The sequence below is a fragment of the Mus musculus genome, chromosome 4 (assembly GCF_000001635.26).
Source record: "Mus musculus strain C57BL/6J chromosome 4, GRCm38.p6 C57BL/6J".
NCBI lineage: Eukaryota > Metazoa > Chordata > Mammalia > Rodentia > Muridae > Mus > Mus musculus.
In genome coordinates, this window is record NC_000070.6 from 57231863 (window position 1) to 57253870 (window position 22008).

At 46.5% G+C, this 22008-nt stretch overlaps 1 protein-coding gene across 6 annotated transcripts in view; it reads right to left on the reverse strand.

Moving 5' to 3' along the window:
• The window catches only part of Ptpn3 (protein tyrosine phosphatase, non-receptor type 3), a 148200-nt gene that overhangs the window by 41022 nt on the left and 85170 nt on the right, over positions 1-22008 (reverse strand). For all 6 annotated transcript variants that reach the window (NM_011207.2, NM_001384115.1, XM_006538097.4 and 3 more), the window contains exons 8-14: positions 18046-18166; positions 16796-16883; positions 13113-13201; positions 8924-8987; positions 7666-7838; positions 3360-3494; positions 460-636 (exon numbers count right to left, since the gene is read on the reverse strand). In NM_011207.2, the coding sequence (NP_035337.2) occupies positions 460-636; positions 3360-3494; positions 7666-7838; positions 8924-8987; positions 13113-13201; positions 16796-16883; positions 18046-18166 (847 nt within the window). The remainder of the gene's footprint in view (positions 1-459; positions 637-3359; positions 3495-7665; positions 7839-8923; positions 8988-13112; positions 13202-16795; positions 16884-18045; positions 18167-22008) is intronic.

Genomic DNA, 22008 nt, shown 5'->3' on the forward strand with positions numbered 1-22008 from the left:
CTGAGCCATTTTGGTAGCCTTGCATTGTTTTGTATTTCTCTTTACCGAATTAAAACAAACCCCAAGGGCATACTGTTGTTCTGGCAGGCTCCTACATGTTAGTATGGTCCTGGTGACTGAGGTCACAGGGTGGTCGAGCTTACGTGTAGAGGAATCAGGGCAAGCACATCCTTGGCTCTGTACTTGGCTATATAGAAATATCTCAGACAAGCTCTGCATATGCCCTGGGCAGGCAGGGCAGTACAAGACCTGCAGGTTCTGGGAGCGTGGTAGCTGCTCTTCTCTGAGCTCAGGCACACAGTTTGTCACCTGTACAGACGGGCATTAGAATTTATGTTCCCATCTCAGGAGAGCACCTTTGGGAGCTCGCTACAGGTACCAGATACCGCCTCCTCTCAACTGGCACTTTGGACTGAGCAAACTCAACAGATACAAAGATAGAAAGATACAAGGTCTTACTCCCGGTGTGGGCTGTGGTTCTGGGAGACTTCAGAGTCGCTGTCTTTGGGGGACAGGGGTCCCTTGTAGGTATAGAACACATCCTCGGTTTCTGTGATGTAGGTCATCTCATTGGCCAGGTTGTCCGCGGAGGAATGGCGGGGCTTGCGGATTTCATGCCGGAGCCGAGGACTTCGCCTGCAAAGGGGAGAGGAGCGGTACAAGAGGTCTGACCCAATGGCAGCTGTGTGACCTTGTGACCTGGCCTCTCCATGGATGCCCTGCCTGGTGCTTAGAAAGTCAGATCCAGAGCTGGGTGTGGCAGTACACACCCATAGCCCCAGCACTAAGGAGGATTAAGTGTTAAGGGCCAGCTGGGAGAATTAATGAGAACCTGTCTCAAAAATAACCAACACAAATATAAGTCAGAGCCAGTGAGATCATTCTTAATCCAGCAGAATCCAGCCAGGATGACACAAGTCTCAGGCAGGTCTGGGTAAGGGGTGTGGCTCCCAGAACCATGGTCTCCACTTAGAGGTGGGAAGATCTAAACTGGCTTATGCCATTGGTCCGTGAAACTGACTAAGGGTGAGTTAGTCTTCTAGAAAACTTAAAACATAACTTTTCTCACCAATTCAACAATGCACACTGAGAGGTTTAGAAAGAAGACAGTATTAACTTCTCACTGAATTTCACTTGATCCAAGAAGAAGTAACTGACTTTAAACATTTTGTGCATGTGTGGTGTATGTATGTGTGTATGTGTGTGGTGTATGTGTACATGTGGATGTGTGCACGTGTGGTGTACGTGTGTATGTGTGTTCCTTGACCATTCATGTGGAGGTATAGGGTCAGAGGTTGGTATCAAATGTCTAGCTTATCTTTGGAGATAGGGTATCTCACTGAACCTGGAGCTCATTAACCCAGCTAGGCTGTCTGTCTGTCTGTCTGTCTCCTTTGACCCTCCTGTCTCTGCCTCCCAGCTCTGGAATTACAGGCATCTACATCCATGCCTTGCCTTCTAAGGTGTATGATAGCATCTGAACTCAGGTCCTCCTGTTCACACAGCAAGTACTTTCCATCGACATCTACGGACCGGAGATGCTTGGGTTTTTTTTTTTTTAATGTTCTCCTTTTTAAACATCTGTAATGTGATGGGGACCAGCATGCTACAAAGTAGCCAGGGGACCTCAGATAAGTCCCATCACCCTCTCTGGACCTCAGCTGTACCTACAGCCCCTGAGAATGAGCCAGATGGGACAGTGTTCATAGAACACTTGGGACTGCCCCTGGGTATCAGGCTCTCTATCACCTGATCTCAAGCTCTCTTCTACTGCACTCCTGGCTTCCCTTAGTTAGCTATTTCTCTTTGGGACTCCCAGGGACTTGGAATTCCCCCCTGTTCCTGCACAATCAATACTATGTGTCCATTGTGTAAGCAAGATGGCTCTTGGGGTTTTGTTGTTGTTTTGTTTTGTTTTTTTCTTTTTTTTTTTCCGAGACAGGGTTTCTCTGTATAGCCCTGGCTGTCCTAGATCTCACTTTGTAGACCAGGCTGGCCTTGAACTCAGAAATCCACCTGCCTCTGCCTCCCAAGTGCTGGGATTAAAGGTTTGTGCCACCACTGCCCAGCAAGATGGCTCTTTTGACTCCTGGAAGAGGATCTATATAATTAGTAGCAAGAGAGCCAAGCCAGTGTTATAGTCACATCCAATCTTGCTAGTTCCTGGAGCTCACCCGGGGCTCTCTCTGCCTCCTTGACAAGTTTCCACATAAACTAAGCTGGTTCTTTACAGCACATGTCATCATCGTCATCACCACTGTTGCCCAGGACATGTGGTCCCCTGTGGGAGGTCCTTTCCTAGCAAGTCTCTCTCCTCATATCTCTTAATCCCATAGATCCTAGCTAGGCAATGTCCACCTGTCTTGCAAGCTACAACACTAATCCTATGGAGCCAGGGTACAATCTTTTCCCGCTTCACTTCTCTTGCAGACACTCGGACACTCACAAAAAAACGGCTGAGGCCTTTGTGGACCATTAAAATAACGAACAGAAAATTTCGTTTGATCCTTTTCTGAAATAAGCTTATGAAGAAGCCTTCATACATTATTCCATTTGTGGCAAACTTAGAACCCCGGGGGTCTCACATCTTTCTATCCTTAATCCTTTTAAAGTCTTTACCATGGGACTTCTTAGAGCTTAAAGGCGCTATCCTATGCTACGATTCTAAGGCAGGCATTTCAGGAGGCCTCAGGCCAAATGTTATCATTTATTTATTTTGCAGGGTTATGGAACGAAACCAGGGTCTGCACATGCTCTGTGTGTACTTTATCACGGAGCTATGCCCTTAGGCCTGTCCGGATTTATTAATTTTTCAAAGAAGAAGTTCAAGAATATAGTTAGGTGGGATAATGTCAAATATTCTAGCATGGCAGGGTAAGTCTGATGCACAATAATCAATTAAATAATCTAAAATGGCCAGTAGAAAGGATATGCTTATTTATTTATGAGAGTATAGGTCTGTGTAGCCCAGGCTAGCCTAAAGTCTTTATTCTCTTGTCTCAGGCTCCTGAATGCTAAGCACGCAAGTATCTACCACCATGTCCAGCTACCAGGAGGGATTTCCAAGTTCTCAACACAAAGAAATGCTATTTGTCTGACGGATGTGGCAGTTAACTTGATCTGAATACTATATATGCACTGGAATATCACCATGTATTTCATGAACAGATAAAACCACTTAGGTGAGCTTATTATAACTTTAAGGCCACCTTAGCATCATCAGAAGACTGACTCCTGCAATGCGTGAAACACACACGGGAAGTCTGACTCTACGCCATCTCTGCTGAAGAATTTAAAGGCAACTCTGTTTTTCAAAGACAGAAGGTATCTGCCGGTGTGTGGCATAAAGGAGTACATACCAGTTGGGGGTGATGGGAGGGGACCGGGAAGGCAGGCTCTTGGTTTCCAGCCGTTCCACTGATAAGGACCTCCTCATGACTGGGTTCCACACCATCCCTCCAATCACCTTTTTGCAATATTGGTTATTTACAGACCTGAAAAACAGATGCAGGGTCACTGTCCACACTGACCTGTCCAACAAGAAAGCAAGTGCAACATCCACAAAACGTAGCCTTCCCCTGGGAAGGCGCTTACTTAGCACCACAATGACAGCAGCCCCGGTCACACCTGCTGGGCTATGACCAGTGGAGCCAGCTTGCAGAGTGTCCTTTCAAAAATTTTAAAGATTAGATTTATTTAATTTGGATTGGTCTGTGTACGTGTGTGTGTGTGGACATGCCACTGAGTCCTTGTGGAGCTCAGTGAACAACTGGCAGGAGTCAGTTTTGCCTTTCCACCATGTGGGGCAGGGGATCGAACTCAGTCCGTCAGGCTTGGCAGCAAGTGCCTTTATCCGCTGAACCACCCCATTGGTCCAGAACTTCCCTTCTTGTTCTTGTTTTTCTTTAAGTCTTTTGGTGAAAGTGCTTCTGTGTTTCTACTACTTTAAATAGCTGAACTGCTTCTAGACTGTCCCAAAGCTACCAGGTTAGAAGGAGTGTCAGAATAACACAGGCATCACAGACCAACACAGGGTCAATAACGTCAACGGATCCACCTCACTTGCCTCCCGCTGGCATGAACAAAAGCAGTCTTCTGTGCAGATGATCTCTGTCAACCCGGCCACCAGATGTGGTAACCATAAGTCACTGGGAACTCTTTGACAGAGAAGCAGAGGATGTGCTTAGAACAGCCTCAGGTCCTATCCTCTGACTGAAGGATATTTCTGAATTTTATTTATAGTTAAGAGAGCTGGGCTGGTGAGGTGGCTCAGTGGGTAAGAGCACCCGACTGCTCTTCCGAAGGTCCAGAGTTCAAATCCCAGCAACCACATGGTGGCTCACAACCATCTGTAACAAGATCTGACTCCCTCTTCTGGAGTGTCTGAAGACAGCTACAGTGTACTTACATATAATAAATAAATAAATCTTTAAAAAAAAAAAAAGAGAGAGCTGACATCCCGAGGTATAGATCGCCTTAGTAAACTGTCTGAAGTCTGGTTAGCAGTAACAGTTCTGGCATTTTCTAATTTTACACCATGCTCTGATGTCTTAAACATTCCATGTATTTCCTTATGCCCCAAGACCAGCTGATGAAAACAACAGAACAAATAAATACAGTGAAATTCCGGTTCTAGTTTACAGTATCGACTGCGGCCTTCACTCTGATCAAAGTTCACTATAGCATCACCAGGAGACCTATTCCCCCGAGGTCAGTTATATCAGAAGCCACATGACCACTGATTAAGGCTGTCAAATTAAAGTTAGGGAAGCTGGCAGCAAGGCTTAATGTGGCAGATCCCTAAAGCACATGTCAGGGGCTATTAATAGAAATTTGGAACTGTGCCACTGTCCCTGGAAAATAATGAACAGATTCGTCTTTCACAGAACCTATCAGAGGGCCCAACACACAGACCTACAGATGTATCTCCAGGGCTGGGCTGGCCGTGGTTTCCTTGACTGCCAAATGATCAGAAGGGATAAGGGCTGGGGAGATGGCTTAGCTTGGTGCTTGCCACCAAGTCTAATGACTTGAATTCAATCCCCGAGTCCCACAGGACAGAAGAAAACTGACTTCCAGAAATTATCCTTGGCCTACATGTGTTTTCCTCCATACCACCTGCACATACATACATACATGTGAAATAAAAAGAACAATTTAAGAGTCAAAATTAGAAAAATAATATATGGAGCTGGTGAGATGGCTCAGCAGGAAAGAGCACTGACTGTTCATCTGAAGATCCTGAGTTCAAATCCCAGCAACCACATGGTGGCTCACAACCACCCATAATGAGATCTGACGCCCTCTTCTGGTGAGTCTGAAGACAGACAGCTACAGCGTACTTATGTATAATAATAAATAAATCTTTGGGCTAGGGCAAGCAGGGACTGAGTGAGTGGGGTTGACTGGAGAGCAGAGGTCCTAAAAATTCAATTCCTAACAATCACATGAAGGCTCACAACCATCGGTACAGCTACAGTGCACTCATATACATAAACTAAATAAAGCTTTTAAAAAAATTGTATATATATGTATGTATGTATGTGTATTTGGTCAAAATTAACAGTATACTAAAAGATGGTATCAATAAGAAACTGATGACTTGTGTGTGGCAAAATCCCTATGTAACAGGACAGATCTAATGGAGCAGAAGAGTCCCCAGTCCCCTTGCTGAATTCCTGACCCACAAATCTTGAGCTATAACAGACTACTGTTGCTGTAATGTCCAACACAGGAGTTCTTACGTCATAGTAGATGAGCAGGACCAAGCCAGCACCTGTACTGTTTACAGAGGGAGAAGTCTGCAGGGAAGGAAACAGGCAGCACGCTGAAACTCAAGGTAGAGAAGGATTTGAACTCTGTCAACACAGTGTTGGAATATACCCTTTCGGTCCCTCATCTGCCACCTTCCCATCTGCCGCCTGGAGACTCAGGTCTAGGCAGCTCTTCTTTGGAAGAAAACTGCTTCCTTCTAATGAACATGTGTAGCATTACAACATCTGGGTGGGGGCCACACACACACTTCAACAGTAAGGAGGCCCCCTGTCAACTGCAGCCGTCTCACTGAACGTCTGCGACTAGACTGTAGTGGGATTCTTCTTCACACGGGCCATCTGCAGCACAGAAGCTATGCACAGCAGAGAAGCTCACTGGTACTTCTATGCCTTATGATCAACTATATATTTTCATGCTAAACTGACTTTCTGTTTCTTCAACCTGACTTCTTCTGTCTGCAGATCTGACCTGTTGGTGCACCTGAACCTGACCCTGGAACTCTCACAGACAGGGGGCCCACTGAGCTGCTATGGCTATGGCTGCTCTCACTCGCTAGGTTCCTGAGGCGCCTAGTGAGGGAGACCAGGCTTGGAGTGCTCAGGATTACTTCCATCAGGGACGTCCCCTGGGAGGGCATGACCCAGGGAGTGTTCAACCAAGATGCACACATGGCCTCACCAGCTGCAGCGATCTGGGCAGTCAGTCCTGGCGCTGTGCAACAGCAGCAGGTGAGCCCTCTGCAGACAGTGGGGCTATTGCTGGTGGCTGACTGCATCACGCTTGGGAACAGCTCTCATCTGAGGCCTCTGGCTAGCTAGAGGGACCACCACGCAGGAAGGATTCAGTTTCCATGTGGCATCATGGGGACAAGGCTCTACAGGTATCCCTGCTACGTTATTCCTATGGCCTGCTCAGTAGTAGAATATTGAATATAGAAATAGTAGACAGAAATATAAGAGGTAAACACTTTAAAGATAATGTAACACTTTAAAGATAATGTTTTTGCTATTGGTTCCTAAGAAACAATTCCTCCCCTACCAGAGGCAATTTGCCACTTACTAAATCATTACATTACCTAAAGACTAACACATAGTAGGAAAGCCACTAGAACATTCTTACAAAATTTCACATCATACAATAGCTCATACTTGAGCTTCATTTAGAAAAATCCACATTAACAATAATCAATCACTGTTTTGAAAAACCAGCAGCAAATGGTTTAGAAATCCTAGCAACTTGATAAACAATTTCTGCTGTGTCTTCTACAAAGCAGGCTTAGAATAAACACAGTTAATTTAGAGACCCAAAGGATATTATTTTAAAAATTATAATGTGCATATGACATATATGTACATTTATTTTACTGTTCTTACCACTAAGTATTTTGAATATCACTCTTATAGGTAACATTAATCTCTTAGGTTCATTACAAGAAACAAATACAATTAAATATATGCCCTCCTTTGATAAACACTAGGTAATTGTCAATTATAATTATTACTTTGTAACTATAATAGGTAATATATCCTCTGTTCGTTTTATAGGGTGCCTTATGGATTCACATTGTGGGGGAGGGGTTGGTCTAGTGGCCTCCAGCTGTGAGGAGCCTACCATGCTGGCACCAGGATGACACTCAGTGACCTTTATTGGACAGGGCGTGGTGGCAGTTGCAATACTAGCTGTCTGGGAACTCAGACGACAGCAGGGTTGAGGGTGTGGAAGCTAACCCTGGGAGAGCAACACGCACCCGAGTGTGTACTAAGAGCTCAGCCTCCCCTAGAGACTCAGCCGCCACTCAGGGATCTCAAATCTGGAGTCCAGCCCCAGAGCTGCCTCTAGCACACATCAACATCACAGGATAATGTGGATGGTCCCTGGAAGTAGACTCACTTTTTGGGGTTCCTGGAGCCTAGAGTCCAGTACTGAGAGAGAACATTCTTTTCCTGAGGTAGTAACTTTTTTGCCTGAAAGAACGAATGGTGTTCGACGCAGGATTTCCACAAGTTTTTGCAAGATCGGTAATTCAGCATGTTGAAGGCCACGATATGTTCCCTGGATTCAGCCTGGGAGGAGGAACAGGAAAACGGTAGGATGATAAAAGTGTGTCCGGCTCGCTACCCATCTGTAAAAGCCGGGGAAGATGTGACAGAGGAAGGGCGCAGGCCTCCAGACACCTCAGATGCACCCCAGTGTCCTAGGAATCATTTTTTGGAGCAGAGCTGTGAACCCTCCATGGGTGGGGTCATAGAAATAGCCTGAACCCATGTCTCCTCACCGTCTGGGGTCCTCCACAGTCACTGTTTCAAACCTGCTTATAGTTCAAGAGAGGGCTTACTTGCTGCTGCCATGTGAAAACTTAAATCTCAGCTTTTGTGAACATCTCTTTCCTGAAGAAATATTCTCCCACCCTGACCCCCTGTGCACTAGAGGTGGGGGGAGGACAGTCAGACAGTCTAGGTTCCAGTCCTTGGTACTTTGAGCTTCAGTGATCCCATTTCTAAGGGTCCGTTCTCTGTGTGGGGCCAGTCTAAGGGCATATCATATTTGAAAAGCTGGGGCAGTCGGTGACAACTATGCAGCATAACAAGACAGGGCGTGGTGTGGAAAGGGCAGGCGCCTTGGTTCAAATTCCAGCTCCTTCACTCTGAGGCTGTGGGAGCCTTGGCTTCTTTACTGAGTGTGCTTGTGCTGTGGCTAAGCAAACAAACAGAGTTGTCTAGGATCCTGCCAATTCCTCCTGTAAGACCCAGTCCGTAACAAGCTATCACTTTTGGAACTTAGCCATGTGGACGCTTCCTGCTCTGCTCTGCTAGGTGCCCAAACTGGGCCCTTTTGTCTAATCCGTACAGCTCCCTGAGAGGTGGGCACTCATTACTTGAGCTTCTAGAAACGAGGGAATATGGACTAGAGGAGATGAAAGAAAATGCTCAGCTGTTAAAGGGGGAAGAGGCAGGGTCTACACCTCGAGTCTGACTATAAAGCAAGTTCATTCTCCACACAGGCACCAACCAACTCACAGAGATGGCCACAGGGTCTGAAGACCTGACGGCCACAATCTTTTCTTCCTAAAGACACAGAAAGCAATCCCCGAGGAGCTGAGAGTAGGACAAACCTCAACAAAGCAGCAAACACAGCAAGTGGAACTCACCTGTTTTTGCCGCTGGTGTATGAAGAACTTTTTCCTTTTGAAAGAAATTTTGAGTATGTTCACCCTGTAAAAAGCAAAGCAGAACAAAACCACGCATAGCACAAAAAATAAAGCAAGGTGCAAATCAAACAGAGACATCGGGGCTCAGCCGGGCTATGGCTGACCCTCTTCTGCACGGGTCCTCTATTTCATCATCCAGAGACGGCAGACCACTGGGAGTCTGTCTTGGCAGAACTCAAGGAGCTGACCGAGCTGGATCTCCACGGGGCCTCTGGATTGTGAGGCAGCTTTTAAATAACCAGAAGCGTGGGCCATGCGCACTCTTTGCTGTAAGTCTCTTTGTGACACTGAAGCCCTGCAGGAGCTGGTGCCTACATGGGGGAAGACAGCTGAGGGCAGTGTGGAGCAGTATGGCCAGGCCTGGATGCGCCCCAGCTCTGTTACTTAACAGCCACGTGTGCATAATACAGAATAAAAGGCACTCGTCATCACCAAATATATTTTCATATACCAGGCCACTGCCAAGGGCTTTATAAACACTGTCTCTACTGGGTTTTTGCAACAGTCCAGAATAGTATGTAGTTATCCTCTATAAGAGGAAGCTGAGGTGCAGAGATGTCACTGTTTGGAGTCACTGTTAGAGCTCAGCCTCCAAAGCCTAGGATCTTGGACCCTATGATATCTGCTGAGTGGTGGCCCATGACAGCCTTTCTCGCCACGGTCTTATGACAATTTAGATGGAGTAAGCATGCCAAGTTCTTATAAGATTATGGTACACCACTAAAACTGATGAATGAAACCAGTGTGTGTGTGTGTGTGTGTGTGTGTGTGTGTGTGTGTGTGTGTGTGTGTGTTCTGGTGGGTGCATATGTGGAGGCCTTCGATGTCTTTCCTCAGGTGCTGTCCACCTTACTCTGAGACAGGGTCTATCTCTCATTTGACCCTGAGCTCACCAATCCCATGAGGCTAGGCTGGCTGGCCAGCGACCTCAGAGGTTAGCCTCTCTGACCCACCAGTGTTGGGATTACAAATGTGTGCCACCACGCTCAGTGCCAGCTCACCTTTTAAATAGGTTTTATTCACCATGACAAGCGACTATAATCTACACAGTACTGGGGGGAAGGAAGGAAATCGACTGCTCTCTGGGATCATACCAAGACCTTGCTAAGAGCATCCTAGAACAGAGACATTGAGTAGATAAAGGGAAAGTTTATTCAAGTGATATTTCCCCAGCGGAAGATAGACAGACAGACACACAGAGCACACACACAGCACATTTCCATTATAAAACACCCATTATAAGCAATCTGCTGGCAGATACATTTGTTTAACTAGTGAATTTTGGGAATGACTGCAGGCCAAACCAGAAGGCTCTTATGTCCCGTTCTTCTGCAGTGACCACGTCTCCTCCCTAAGTGTTGAGGGGGCAAGCACAGGAATTCCTATTTCACAGGACTCGGGAGAACCTGCTCACCAGTGTGTGAGTTCCCACCCTTGTCTTGCTGGGCACAGACTGCTTGTGCACTACTGGCTTCATATGGGGAGGGGGGCCCTGCTGGTGCCCCTGGTTCAGAGGGTTCTGCTCAGTGCTTTCAACTCTCTCTCTCTCTCTCTGACTGTGTTCTTCACTAGAGCAAATCTGAAGGATGCAGATGTGGTTTCCAGACTGAAAGTCCTACATCAGGCTGCCTACTGCCCTTCAGTCACAGGAACTATGAAATGGACTGTGTGTCTAGAGGGACCAAGTCCTGTGCCAGGTCCCAGGGACAGAAAGAACAAGACAGTAAGGAGGTACTGCAACCTGGGTATGTACAACCTAACGAAGGAGACAGGTGTCAAATGATGCCCACAGCCATAGCCTCTTGACCACTGCATGCAGGAGAATCTTGCTCCCATTAGAGCATCTACCATTACGTCTACTCTGGTGTCCTGTGAGGCTCTCCATGGCCAAGTCGCTCTCTAGTCGCTGGCTAAGGCACCGCATGCTCTAGCCTCAATCACCCACCTACCCTGGACTGACCACTGTGTTCTCCCTGTTCCCTCTCTGTACCTTCTTTCTAGAATGTACACTGTGAGGCCAAAGCCTGCTCTCTTTAGAGTCACTTCTGTAGGCTCTGGGCCCTTCTGTACCCTGCCCTTGCTCACTCTCCAGGGCTGACCTCTACTGGTCTCCCTTGTTAGAGTTGGGGTCTGAGGTGCTTGTGTTTGAACACTCCATCCCGTTCAAGTGTCCACACGTCACCTGCACGGCATTCTGGATCCTCTGAACCGTGAGTCAGCTTTGCTTCCCTTGAGTCGCTGCTTTCTATTATTGTGTCACAGTGTTATAAAAAGTAGGTAATAGAGCACGGGCATCAGAGACAGGCTTTCACTGGAGCCAGTCTGAAGCTGAAGAATAACCAAGATGATCAGAACGAGCCCCTGAGGAGGTGTGCCGAGAGGCCCTGTCAGGCCTGACGCAAAGGCTTCTGTTTACAAAGCTGCTTAGTGAAGTTTTTGGCTTCTGGATATCTTTAAGGATATCCAGAATCAGATATCCTTATCAGGAATCTAAAGTATCCTTAAGGGACCGAAATCTGCCTCTAAATGTGATGTTCAGAACCTGCTTAAGGGACCCTCGTAGATTCAGCCACACATGGAACTAGACTCCGGTGGCATCTGGGTTACAGAACTAGAGGATTAGAGGCACTTAGAGAAAATCAGGCCCGCGCCCACCGCCTGGTCCTTTGTTCCAAGCGGCCCAGAGAACTCGGCAGGCCACACCCAGCTGGTGAAGCCGTGGCTGGGGTTTCCTGCTTCCAGCGAGGGCTCAAGAAGGTCTTATCTGTCAGACTGATTCTATGGTAAAACTAAGCAGGACCATGGCACATTTTGCTGGAAATCAAATATACATAAAATTAATCGAAAACCAGTATCTGTAAGTATCTTATTTACGCATGTCCCCACAAACACAGCTAAGAGAGGTAGAATATAAAACACGTCTGGAGTGACAAACTGGATGTGACTTTCAAATGTACCATTATTAGCAGCAGAGCCTGACAGGTCTTACAAACCTCCTTGTTCTACAGCGTTCTCTGCGGAGAAGTCAGGGATAAGAACGGTTTACTCAAGGCTTGAGTGAGGTAAGTAAAATACAGAGTAACGCGACTTGGATATTGCCAACACTCGATAATATGACAGCTGCTATCATGGTTAAGGTCCCTGTAACTTTATTTATAGGTTTTTGTCCCTGTTATAAATAATGCTGCAATAAACTCTGTCCTGTCTCCATTTGTGAAGTTCTAAGTGGTCAAACTGAGAAACAGGCGTAAACCTAATGTCAAATCTAGTCTGCCACAACTCTGCCACCCAAATCTCCTCCGCCCTGTCTATAAATTTCCGTGTGGCCGCTTTTCTTTGCATGTGCGTACTTCCGCATCTCTCACAGCCCGCAGCACATGTTCTCTTCAGCCTGCCCCACCCCTGCCTGCACTCGCTTATATTATCATTTATTAAAATGTATCATCTGGGTGGTATAATATTTTCCCAAAGAAAGCTCCATTGCCTGGGCACAGTAAACTCAAACTCATCTTGAAAAGCCAATTGGGTCTCCCCTCGCCCACTTCAACTCTTGTTTTCTATACATTCAGTTGCCTGGAGTCAATCACAGTTTGAAAACACTACGGCCTTGACTCTTTTAAGAGAGAGAGAGACCATTTAGTTGACATAATTCATGGATTAAACTTTACCACAGGCATGTATGTAGAGGAGAAAACAAAAAAACCAACACACACACACACACACACACACACACACACACACACACACACACTTAGTACTAGTTGCAGGTGCAGGGTTACCAGAATCTAGGACTAATTCCATACACATACAAGAGGATGGGAGGATCTCTCAATAACAAGACCTGCCTTATGTCATGGATCCACCAACTAGCCGAACCACAGGACAACGACTGGAGGGAAGTTAATGAAAACCAAAGGTAACTCTTCCAAGTGCCCAATCTGGATCAAATTCAGAGTTCAGAGCTTAAAACTTGGAGGACTGGGGGGAGGGGAAGGGGGAGGGATAGGGGGGAGTACTGTGGAGTTCCAGCCATTCTTCAGAAATAAAAATTTAAAATTAGAGCTAGCATTGCTTTTGCTCGGCATATTTTTATAGCATGATTCAGACAATATGAAGTGTTTGTACTTACCAAGGGTAGAAACTTGTGCAAATGTATTTTCGGTAGACTGCAATGCCTGCAGACGCAATCCCGATCATTAGATCTAGGTTGTGCAGATCCTGAGGGGACAAATGAAGCGTCCAGGTTCACAGTGTGTTACTCTGCTAACTTTAAAGCACCCACGCTTTTATAAATAGCAGTATGCGGCGTCCGCTCAAGAGGGGGAACGCCATGAACACAGGAAAAAAATCTTGCTTTGCAGCCAAGTAGTTGGTACCTAGTTCTTCTAAAGTGAACAGCACATAACAAACACACACACACACACACACACTCACACAGACACACACACAGACACACAGACACACACACACACACACACACACACAGACACACACACACAAGTGCAAGCGCGCGCGGCATGATACCTGGTTTAGGAAGTTACCAGATATGATTACGTACTCCACAGAGTCACATATAAACACTCTTGAATTTTCAAACATCAGCTTTTGGGACCCACATGAGACTCAAACAGGCCTCTCCCACATATAGCTCCGTACAAATCTCAATTTCAATTACTGAAAAAGCTTTAGCTATTGTGAAATGATGAAGAAAGATTACACATGTAGACAAGACTCTAAATCCAATTAAGAAACAAATGTTACTTATGAATCCAATGGAATTATACTGGCTAAGGGCTTGTGTGCCTGGCACTGCCATATATTATACAAACACAGAAGGAAAACGGAGAGGATTAAAACGGTTTTAAATCCACTTGAGTATAAGCAAATAACATTCAAAGGGACGGAGCTGCTTCCTTGAGTCGCACATAATTTCTGTTTCCAATCAGGTATGGCTAAGTACAAACATTGGGCAGGGCCAGTCACGAGTATGACCTGCTGGCCTTCCCCTCATAGCCTATGTTATCCAGGGCTTAGGAACCCCTCCAATTCCCCTTTTTACATTATAAACATTTTTGGATCCCCCTAAAAGGTTTGTATCAGGCTTAAAGTACAGAATATAAGAGCCTAGAACAGACAGGGGCTGGAGAGATGGCTCAGCGGTTAAGAGCACTGACTGCTCTTCCGAAGGTCCTGAGTTCAAATCCCAGCAACCATATGGTGGCTCACAACCATCTGTAATGGGACCTGACTCCCTCTTTGAAGTGTCTGAAGACAGCCGCAGTGTACCTACATAAAATAAATAACAGATCTGTGGATATGCATGGGCACTTGGCAGGTATAACAAATGTTTACTTTCTATTGGGGTGGGGCCATCACTTACAAGTAACTCAGGAACAAAGAGAGATACAGAGACTGGATAGGGAAGTGGTATTGATACAGAGGAAGTCCTAAGTATCTGCACAAGGCACCAGGCTAAAACCCCACCAGGCTTCCTTTCATGATGAACTTCTGGCCTCCATACTCACAAAATACACATATGTACGTGCGCAGGGCCTTGTTGGAAGAGATATGTCACTGGGGGCAGGGCATGCTTTCAGGTTTCAAAACACCAGTACCATTCCCAGTTAGGTCTCACACACTCTCTGCCTCATGCTTACTGATCAGGATGTAGCTCTCAGCTGCCTGCTGCCATGCTCACTACTGAACTCTCTCTGGAACCATGAGCTATAACAAATGTTTTCTTTTATAAACTGCCTCTTCACAGCAGTGAAGGTGACTAAGACAGCCAGTGCTGAGCCCGTGCACTGACCTCCTAGGTGCTGAGTGACCTTTGTGATACCAGAGAATCAGTCTCCCATCTATAAGGTGGGAAAAGTGATTATCCCCTAGGTGATGGAATGATTGCAAGAAACTGTCTACCCGGACACAGAAGTTTGCCCAGCAGATGACATGTATTAGTCTTCTAAACTAATAACAATGTAAACTATTCATCAATCTCACAATCATGCCACCATAATTTCTTCTACAAAACTATTATAATTGAATAGGGCTGGCAGCCAGCTCAGGCAATCAAGTGCCTGCTGTGGAAATGTGAGGGTTGGAGTTCCAATTCCTCGCCTCCAGGCACGGTCTTGCATGACTGTAATCCCAGCACTGAAATGGAGATGCGTGTAGATCCTTGGAGCTTACTGGGCAGCCAGGAAGTGAGTATCAGGTTCAGTGATACATGTTTTAAAAGATAAAGGTGTGTGTTTCGGGGGGGGGGGGGGGGGGGGGGGAGGGAGCTGGAGAGATGGCTCAGCAGGTAAGAGCACTGACTGTTTTTCCAGAGGTCCTGAGTTCGACTCCCAGCAACCACATGGTGGCTCACAACCACCTGTAATGGGATCTGACGGCCTCTTCTAGTGTGTTTGAAGACAGCTAAAATGTACTCATATACATAAAATAAATAAATAGTTCTTTTTTAAAAGGGAGTATATGAGAAGTGAGGTACAAGACATGCACTCCTTAAAAAAAAAAGAGCCAGCAAGATGGCTCAGCGGGTAAGAGCACTGACTGCTCTTCCGAAGGTTCTGAGTTCAAATCCCAGCATCCACATGGTGGCTCACAACTACCTGTAATGAGATCTGATGCCCTTGTATGGTGCGTCTGAAATCAGCTAAAGTGTACTTATATATAATAATAAATAAATCTTTGGGTCGGAGCTAGCAGGGACTGAGTGAGAGGAGTTGACCTGAGCGAGTGGAGCCGACTGGAGCAAGTGGGGTTGACCAGAGTGAGCAGAGGTCCTAAAAATGCAATTCCCAACAACCACATGAAGGCTCACAACCATCTGTACAGCTACAGTGCACTCACATACATAAAATAAATAAGTAAATCTTAAAAAAAAAAAAGAACGATAAGGGGACTAACATCTGGCCTCCACAGTCATTATGTACCTTGCATCTAGCTATACCTACAAATATATATGCACACACACACAAGCAGCACACACACTACTTACACACAGCATACACAAACATATACATGTTTCTGTATTTGAGCAGCCAGCTCTAATCTGAGTACTGCTTAAGATGTAGTAGAAACCTTGGCTCAGCCAACAGCCACTTAAAAATGGATTTATAGTCGTGTAAATGTAGAAGAGGGAGCATTTGAGGGGAGAAGGGGGGCCAGGGGGAGGAGAGACAGGGGAGGGTGACGAGAGGTTAAGCATGAACAAAATACAATGAAATGCATCCATGGAAGTAAACACCACCCCTCCCCACATCTGAGATGAGGGGACACGCCGGCCTCAGTCTCACTAGGTGGCAGAAGATAACCTTGAACTTCCGATCCTCTTGCCTCCTTGGTGGGAACTGAACCCAGGGCCTCATGAATGGTAGACAAGCATTCTACCAGCCAAGAGACAGCTTCAGCCCTCAAACCCATCATCATTCAGTATGTTGAAAGCTTGTAAGTCTTCCACACCCTGGTCCCTCAGAAGTGTGGGGAAAACATCAACTGAATGGCCAATAAGACCCGGATACATTCAAGTATCTCTCTTAAAAATAATTATATTTGTTTTCTTTACTATTTCGTGTGCGTGAGTGTTTTGCCAGCGTGTATGTCTGTGCACCTTTCGAACCTCCATGTGGGTTCTGGAGGTTCTCGGCAGGAACAAGTGTCTTAAACCCCTGAGGCGACTCTCTAGCCCCTAAATAGCTTTTAAAAAGATCTTGTTTGTGATAACGGGAGGGAAACAATCCCCCAAGGAAGGTTTCGAAGTTACATAATTAAAAATAATAAATAGTTTCTGAGCTAAAGGGTACATACTCTGCCTCCATGAAGCTCCACTCCGTAGAAGTCAAGGGTTCGAGCTATGTTGATGTAGCAAGATTCGGCTTCCGACTGCTTTAGCCCACTGCAGAAGAAAAGAGGAAATGCAAAACTCACCCAATAGGTGGAGAATATAACCTTGAGCTTTTAAAGTTAAAAATACCTGGAAAAAAATGTTGTAATAGTCCTCTGTAAGTTATTAGCAGTTACTAAGTGCCTTGGGCCAGTCCCCCGTAAGCACTCTAGCTTTAAATGCTAATGAAGCAGGTTTTTCTTCTTGTCCATGGAACCTGACCTCCTCTGGACCCCTAGGTTTTTACTAAGACATCTTCCCACTTGGTGGGCTCTTCCGGAGGTCTCCCGACAGTGAAAACTGTCTATCACCTTTCAAGATGCCTGCCCTCTCATCGTACCATGTTGCTCAATTAATAGGTAATCTTTGATCATTCTGCCTGTCTATTCTCTCAACAGTGGCCTCGGGCTTCAAAAGCCAGTGGCCCTGTGCTATTTTAGGATGCTGACTTCTGTCCCAGGAGCAATTCCGGGAGAAAGGGCTGGCGGCACCCTCTGAGAAGGTACGCTGCTAACTTGCCCTTTGTTTTTATGGCCCTTCCCAAGAACTGAGATGTCTCTGGAGGGCTGGCCTGGGTCAGCGTGGTTTTCATTTAATGGGAACAGAGCAGCTGCCACAGTAGCACTGGGTCACGTGAGGAGTGGGAAGAAGAGGCTGGGAGTGGGAAGTATTTGGTAGAGGCAAAGCTTGTCCGAAGACAACTCCCCATGTGGAGGAATAGCAGTCTCAATCCAGGACCACCCACCCCATCCATCAGTCAGCTCGCCAGTCCAGCCGTCTCTCCACTCAACAACACCAGAGGGAATGGCCTGTTTTATTACATGGGGTAACCGGCTAAAATGTACGCCTGGCTCTATCAGCTTGGAGGCCAATCAATCAGATTGAAAACGGGCATCTCCTTAAGGAATTAACCAAGGGCGATGACATCTTGGAGGAGGAACAGGCCAGCTAACATCCTCAATTCCTACAGCATTTTTATGCTTTACAAAAGGCACAATTGATGCTAAATATACAGTTGCCACAATCCCAGGTTAAACATACAGGAAACCACAGGAAGGCAAGGGGGGCATCAAACACAAAGAGGGAGGTTATCTATAAATACCGAGCGAGCTTGAGTTCCTAAGCCCAGTCCCCACTCCCCCAACCCCCCACATCCACCCCCCAGTCCCCGCACCTGTGCTGTTCATGGAGTGACTCCACCTTGCTTAAAAAGTCATCATTTTGATCTGGTATGAACTGGCTGTCGGCAAGATAGCCTGGATGATGTATTGAAGAATTAAAGTCTCCAAAATGAGCTATTAAGATACAACGAGGGGAAAATCATGATTAGCCTCAACTCTGCAGTGTGGTCCTTATCAACAAGCATCGGTTACATCACAAGAGAGAGATACCTCCATGGGAACAGGTCTGATCATCTCTGGGCCACAAGAACCGGCTCTTCATTAGCTTCCAACCCCATGCTTCTAATTCGAACTTCTACTTAGGGCTAAATTCCAAGTAAGTGCAGGGGTGTGGCAGGTGAGGGGCAAGGTGGTTAAACTCACAATAGTATGCTTAAAAAGATACCACTGGGATGCTCTTACAAGGGCTCATAGTGAGGATGCATTAATATATCTTCATCAGGGTCCCCATTAAAGAGGAAGAAATGGAGACCCAGGGACAAGGGAGCCCTAACCCGGGCTATTTTCAGCAGACAGAGTAAAGACCGAGGTGACAGGGATCTAGGTTAGCGCTGCATCTCCCGCCTGCCCGTCCAGTGAGCTGCTGACTTTTCTTGATGTCCTAGAAAGGCCAACAAGGGGCTGCAGATACTTTTTCCAAGCGTTAAGGCAGAAACCTCTTTAATTTTCCTGTTGGTTTCGATAGCTCAAGGAGAGCCTTCTGAATCATTTACTTGCTCGTCTGTCCTGTTAACTAGCCATACTCACCCAGCTTCCATTCAACAGGAGTAAACTATAAGCTCCTTGCTTTAGCAATGTCACTGACAAACATTTTGATCAATGTGAGAGCAGTGAACCTTCCCCTCGGGGCAGTTTTTCACTTGAAATCTTATGCTGCTACCCTGGCACAGGGTTCTGGGATAACCACTAGGGGGAAACAGTGAACAGCCACAGCCACACACATTTACAAGAACCTGGGGGTGGAGTGGGGGGGCTGCTAACAGTGTCGACAATGTCACATCACTGGAGGGCTTAAGCAAATGCCCCCCCATCCTACACAACATGGGTGACTCTAATAATAAACAGACAAGGAGACAGAACAAAAGGTACAAACTGAGTCCCTGTGCTCTCACCACAGGTCCTATCTTATCTGTCTGCTGAACACGTGCCCCAAGCTTGTGATCCCAGGCACCCACGTTTCATGCGATCGATCGATCAATCAATCTGACCAATGGGCAAGACCTCCATCTGCCATTGTTCTAACTTCATCTTGGAGCCTCTTCTTGGGGCTCACTCCTCTGATAATTTTCTAGCCCCCCTTCCCCGCCCACACACTCTTTCTCATCCTCAGGAGGCTGCAGAGCTCCCTTCAACCTGAGGCTGGTATAGAGTCTGCTCGTGGCAGAGGCTCGGGAACATTATAGAGTAACTACATATTTCCTAAACCTTCCTTTTTGTGCCTCATAAGCCCCTGACTAGCTAGCAGCAATCTTGAGCCACTGGGCTGGAAGTATTTTCTATCTTGAACATTGTACTTCTTGATCTAATAGGAAACTGCTTAGGTTGGCAGATCACAGATAGGTCTTAAATACTAGGCAACCATCTTGAAACAACCTGACAGAATGTATCATACAAAATAGGTACTAAGTATACATTCTGAGCCACTAATTTTATATCTAAGAATTAGTCCTAAAAGAAATGTTAGCAGAGTATGCAAATACATGTATATTTATTTATCAAGGCTAGAGGAATATCAATATATCTCAGAATCAGTCCTATAAGAAATGTATGTAGGCCGGGCAGTGGTGGCGCATGCCTTTAATCCCAGCACTCGGGAGGCAGAGGCAAGCGGATTTCTGAGTTTGAGGCCAGCCTGATCTACAGAATGAGTTCCAGGACAGCCAGGGCTACACAGAGAAACCGTGGCTACACAGAGAAACCGTGTCTCAAAAACAAAACAAAACAAAACAAAACATGTATGCAGAGTATGCAAATACATGCATATTCATTTATCAAGGCTAGAGGAATATAAAGAACTTAGACTTCAAGCCGTCTGTCTGACGACCCATGATTTATTAGTAGGACAGCAATGTTGAGTTTCCGGCCTCAGCGAGCTCTGCCGTTTAGGTTCTGGGACTGTCTTCAGTGGCTCTTCTGTCAATCCTCCACAGCGGGAAGCCCAAGGGCAGAAGCTTGGAACAGGATGTCTTACATGTAGGCCTTCCATTTTTCTCTAATTACAGCTTATTGCTTATCATAGGCAACTTTTGCATTTACTTTTTATTCTCTATGGTAGCTGTGGGGGTCAGATGACAACTTTCAGGAGTCAGTTCTCCCCCTTCACTGTGGGTTTCCTGACTGACCTCAGGCTGATGGGCTTTGTTGGCTGCAAGCGTTCTGATGCAAGGAGTCATCTCTCCCACCTCGTACACAACTTAACACAGTTTTCTTCTGAACTGGCAGGAGAAGACGCCAAGAGTTCAGACTACGGTAATAGTGCTTCATACGGTGGTTCATGTTCTGTTCCCTACAGCCCTACAAAGCAGAACAGACACGTGGTCCTGCTCGCCACATGAGGCCTGGAAGGTCAAGCCATGCAGATGAGAGGAAAAGCTAAGACCCAGAGAGCGTGGCTTCCATCCCTGTTCTCACTGCCTCGGTCAGTGTAGGTTCAATATTAAGGGATTTTTTTTGGCTACAGGCCACCTTAAAGTGCACTGTTTAATCTGAAGCAGCCGTGTTGCATAAGGACCAGCCGCTTCCATTCACAGGTGGGAAGCCTAAGGTTCAGCCAGGTGATAGTACAGGGACAAAAGAACAGGGCGAGGTTAAACCAAGCACAGTTCTCTCCATCCTCAAGTTCTTGCCACTCAGCCCAGATGCTCCAGCAGTGAACATCCAGCCCTGGCTTCAATGTGAGAAGGCCCTGCCTCTGTCACTCATCAGCCCAGAAGAAATGGGAGCCACAAATCTAGAGACTGATGTGGACACGCTGACACCGGGCTATGTATCACGGCTCTGTGTCATGACAGGGCAGACACCATCTTAATCATAGCAGCTGTGACTACAGTCCCAGAGCCTCACAAAGCAGAGCCTAATAACTCTCCCTTCTAGAAACAGTAAGGAGAATTATTCCGGCCAGTCATTCTTACTGCTCTATCTCTCCCTGATCTCAAAAGGGGCCAAGGTACACAGTAGGTGAAATGTTAGCTGAAGGGGCAGCTCCATTTGTGCAGTTTGGGGAGGTCATTCATGTTGGGTGGGACTCTGGTGATGCAGTGCTTTTTGAAGTCAGCCATACTCGTTTAAAGTAAAAACCTAGCAGCTCACTAGGCTGGACTTGGATGGAAGAGTTTCTCTGATCTGTTGCTGGTGCCCTATCTCCTGGTTCATGTCCTTCCCAGTGGATGCAACACGCTGCTGTGTCCCAGAGGGCAACCTCTTCTGAGTTTTTCGTTGTCACGAGAAGAGGAGGCTGGTGGGATGGAGCTGAGGCTGAGTGTGTCTTAGCAGTGAGGAGCCTTGCTGTATGCTTGACATCATGGGGTCACCTCACCATCCTCGTTCCTCCATTCTCTGGCTCCATGCAGTAGGCAGGTAAGCTGTGGGCCCATCAGGCTTGTTCTTCACCTCCTTTCTTGTTTCTGTTCTTGTTGCTCAGGGAGGAAGCACAGCTTGGGCCTCCCCAGTAGCCCAAGTGTGTGTGTCTGTCTGTCTGTCTGACTGACTTTCCTTCCTTGGTTCCTTCTCCTTTCTTTTCCTTTCCTTTCCTTTTCTCCTCTCTCTCTCTCTCTGTCTGTCTCTCTCTGTGTCTCTCTCTCTGTCTCTGTCTCTCTCTCTCTCTCTCTCTCTCTCTCTCTCCATTTTGCTTCTGAGGCCACAGTAAGATGGGTAATTTGGCCTGCACCTGCTCTGAGACCTGACTATTTTGCTTTCTTAGTTACCTGCCATGCTGTGGGCTGAGACTTCTGCAAAGA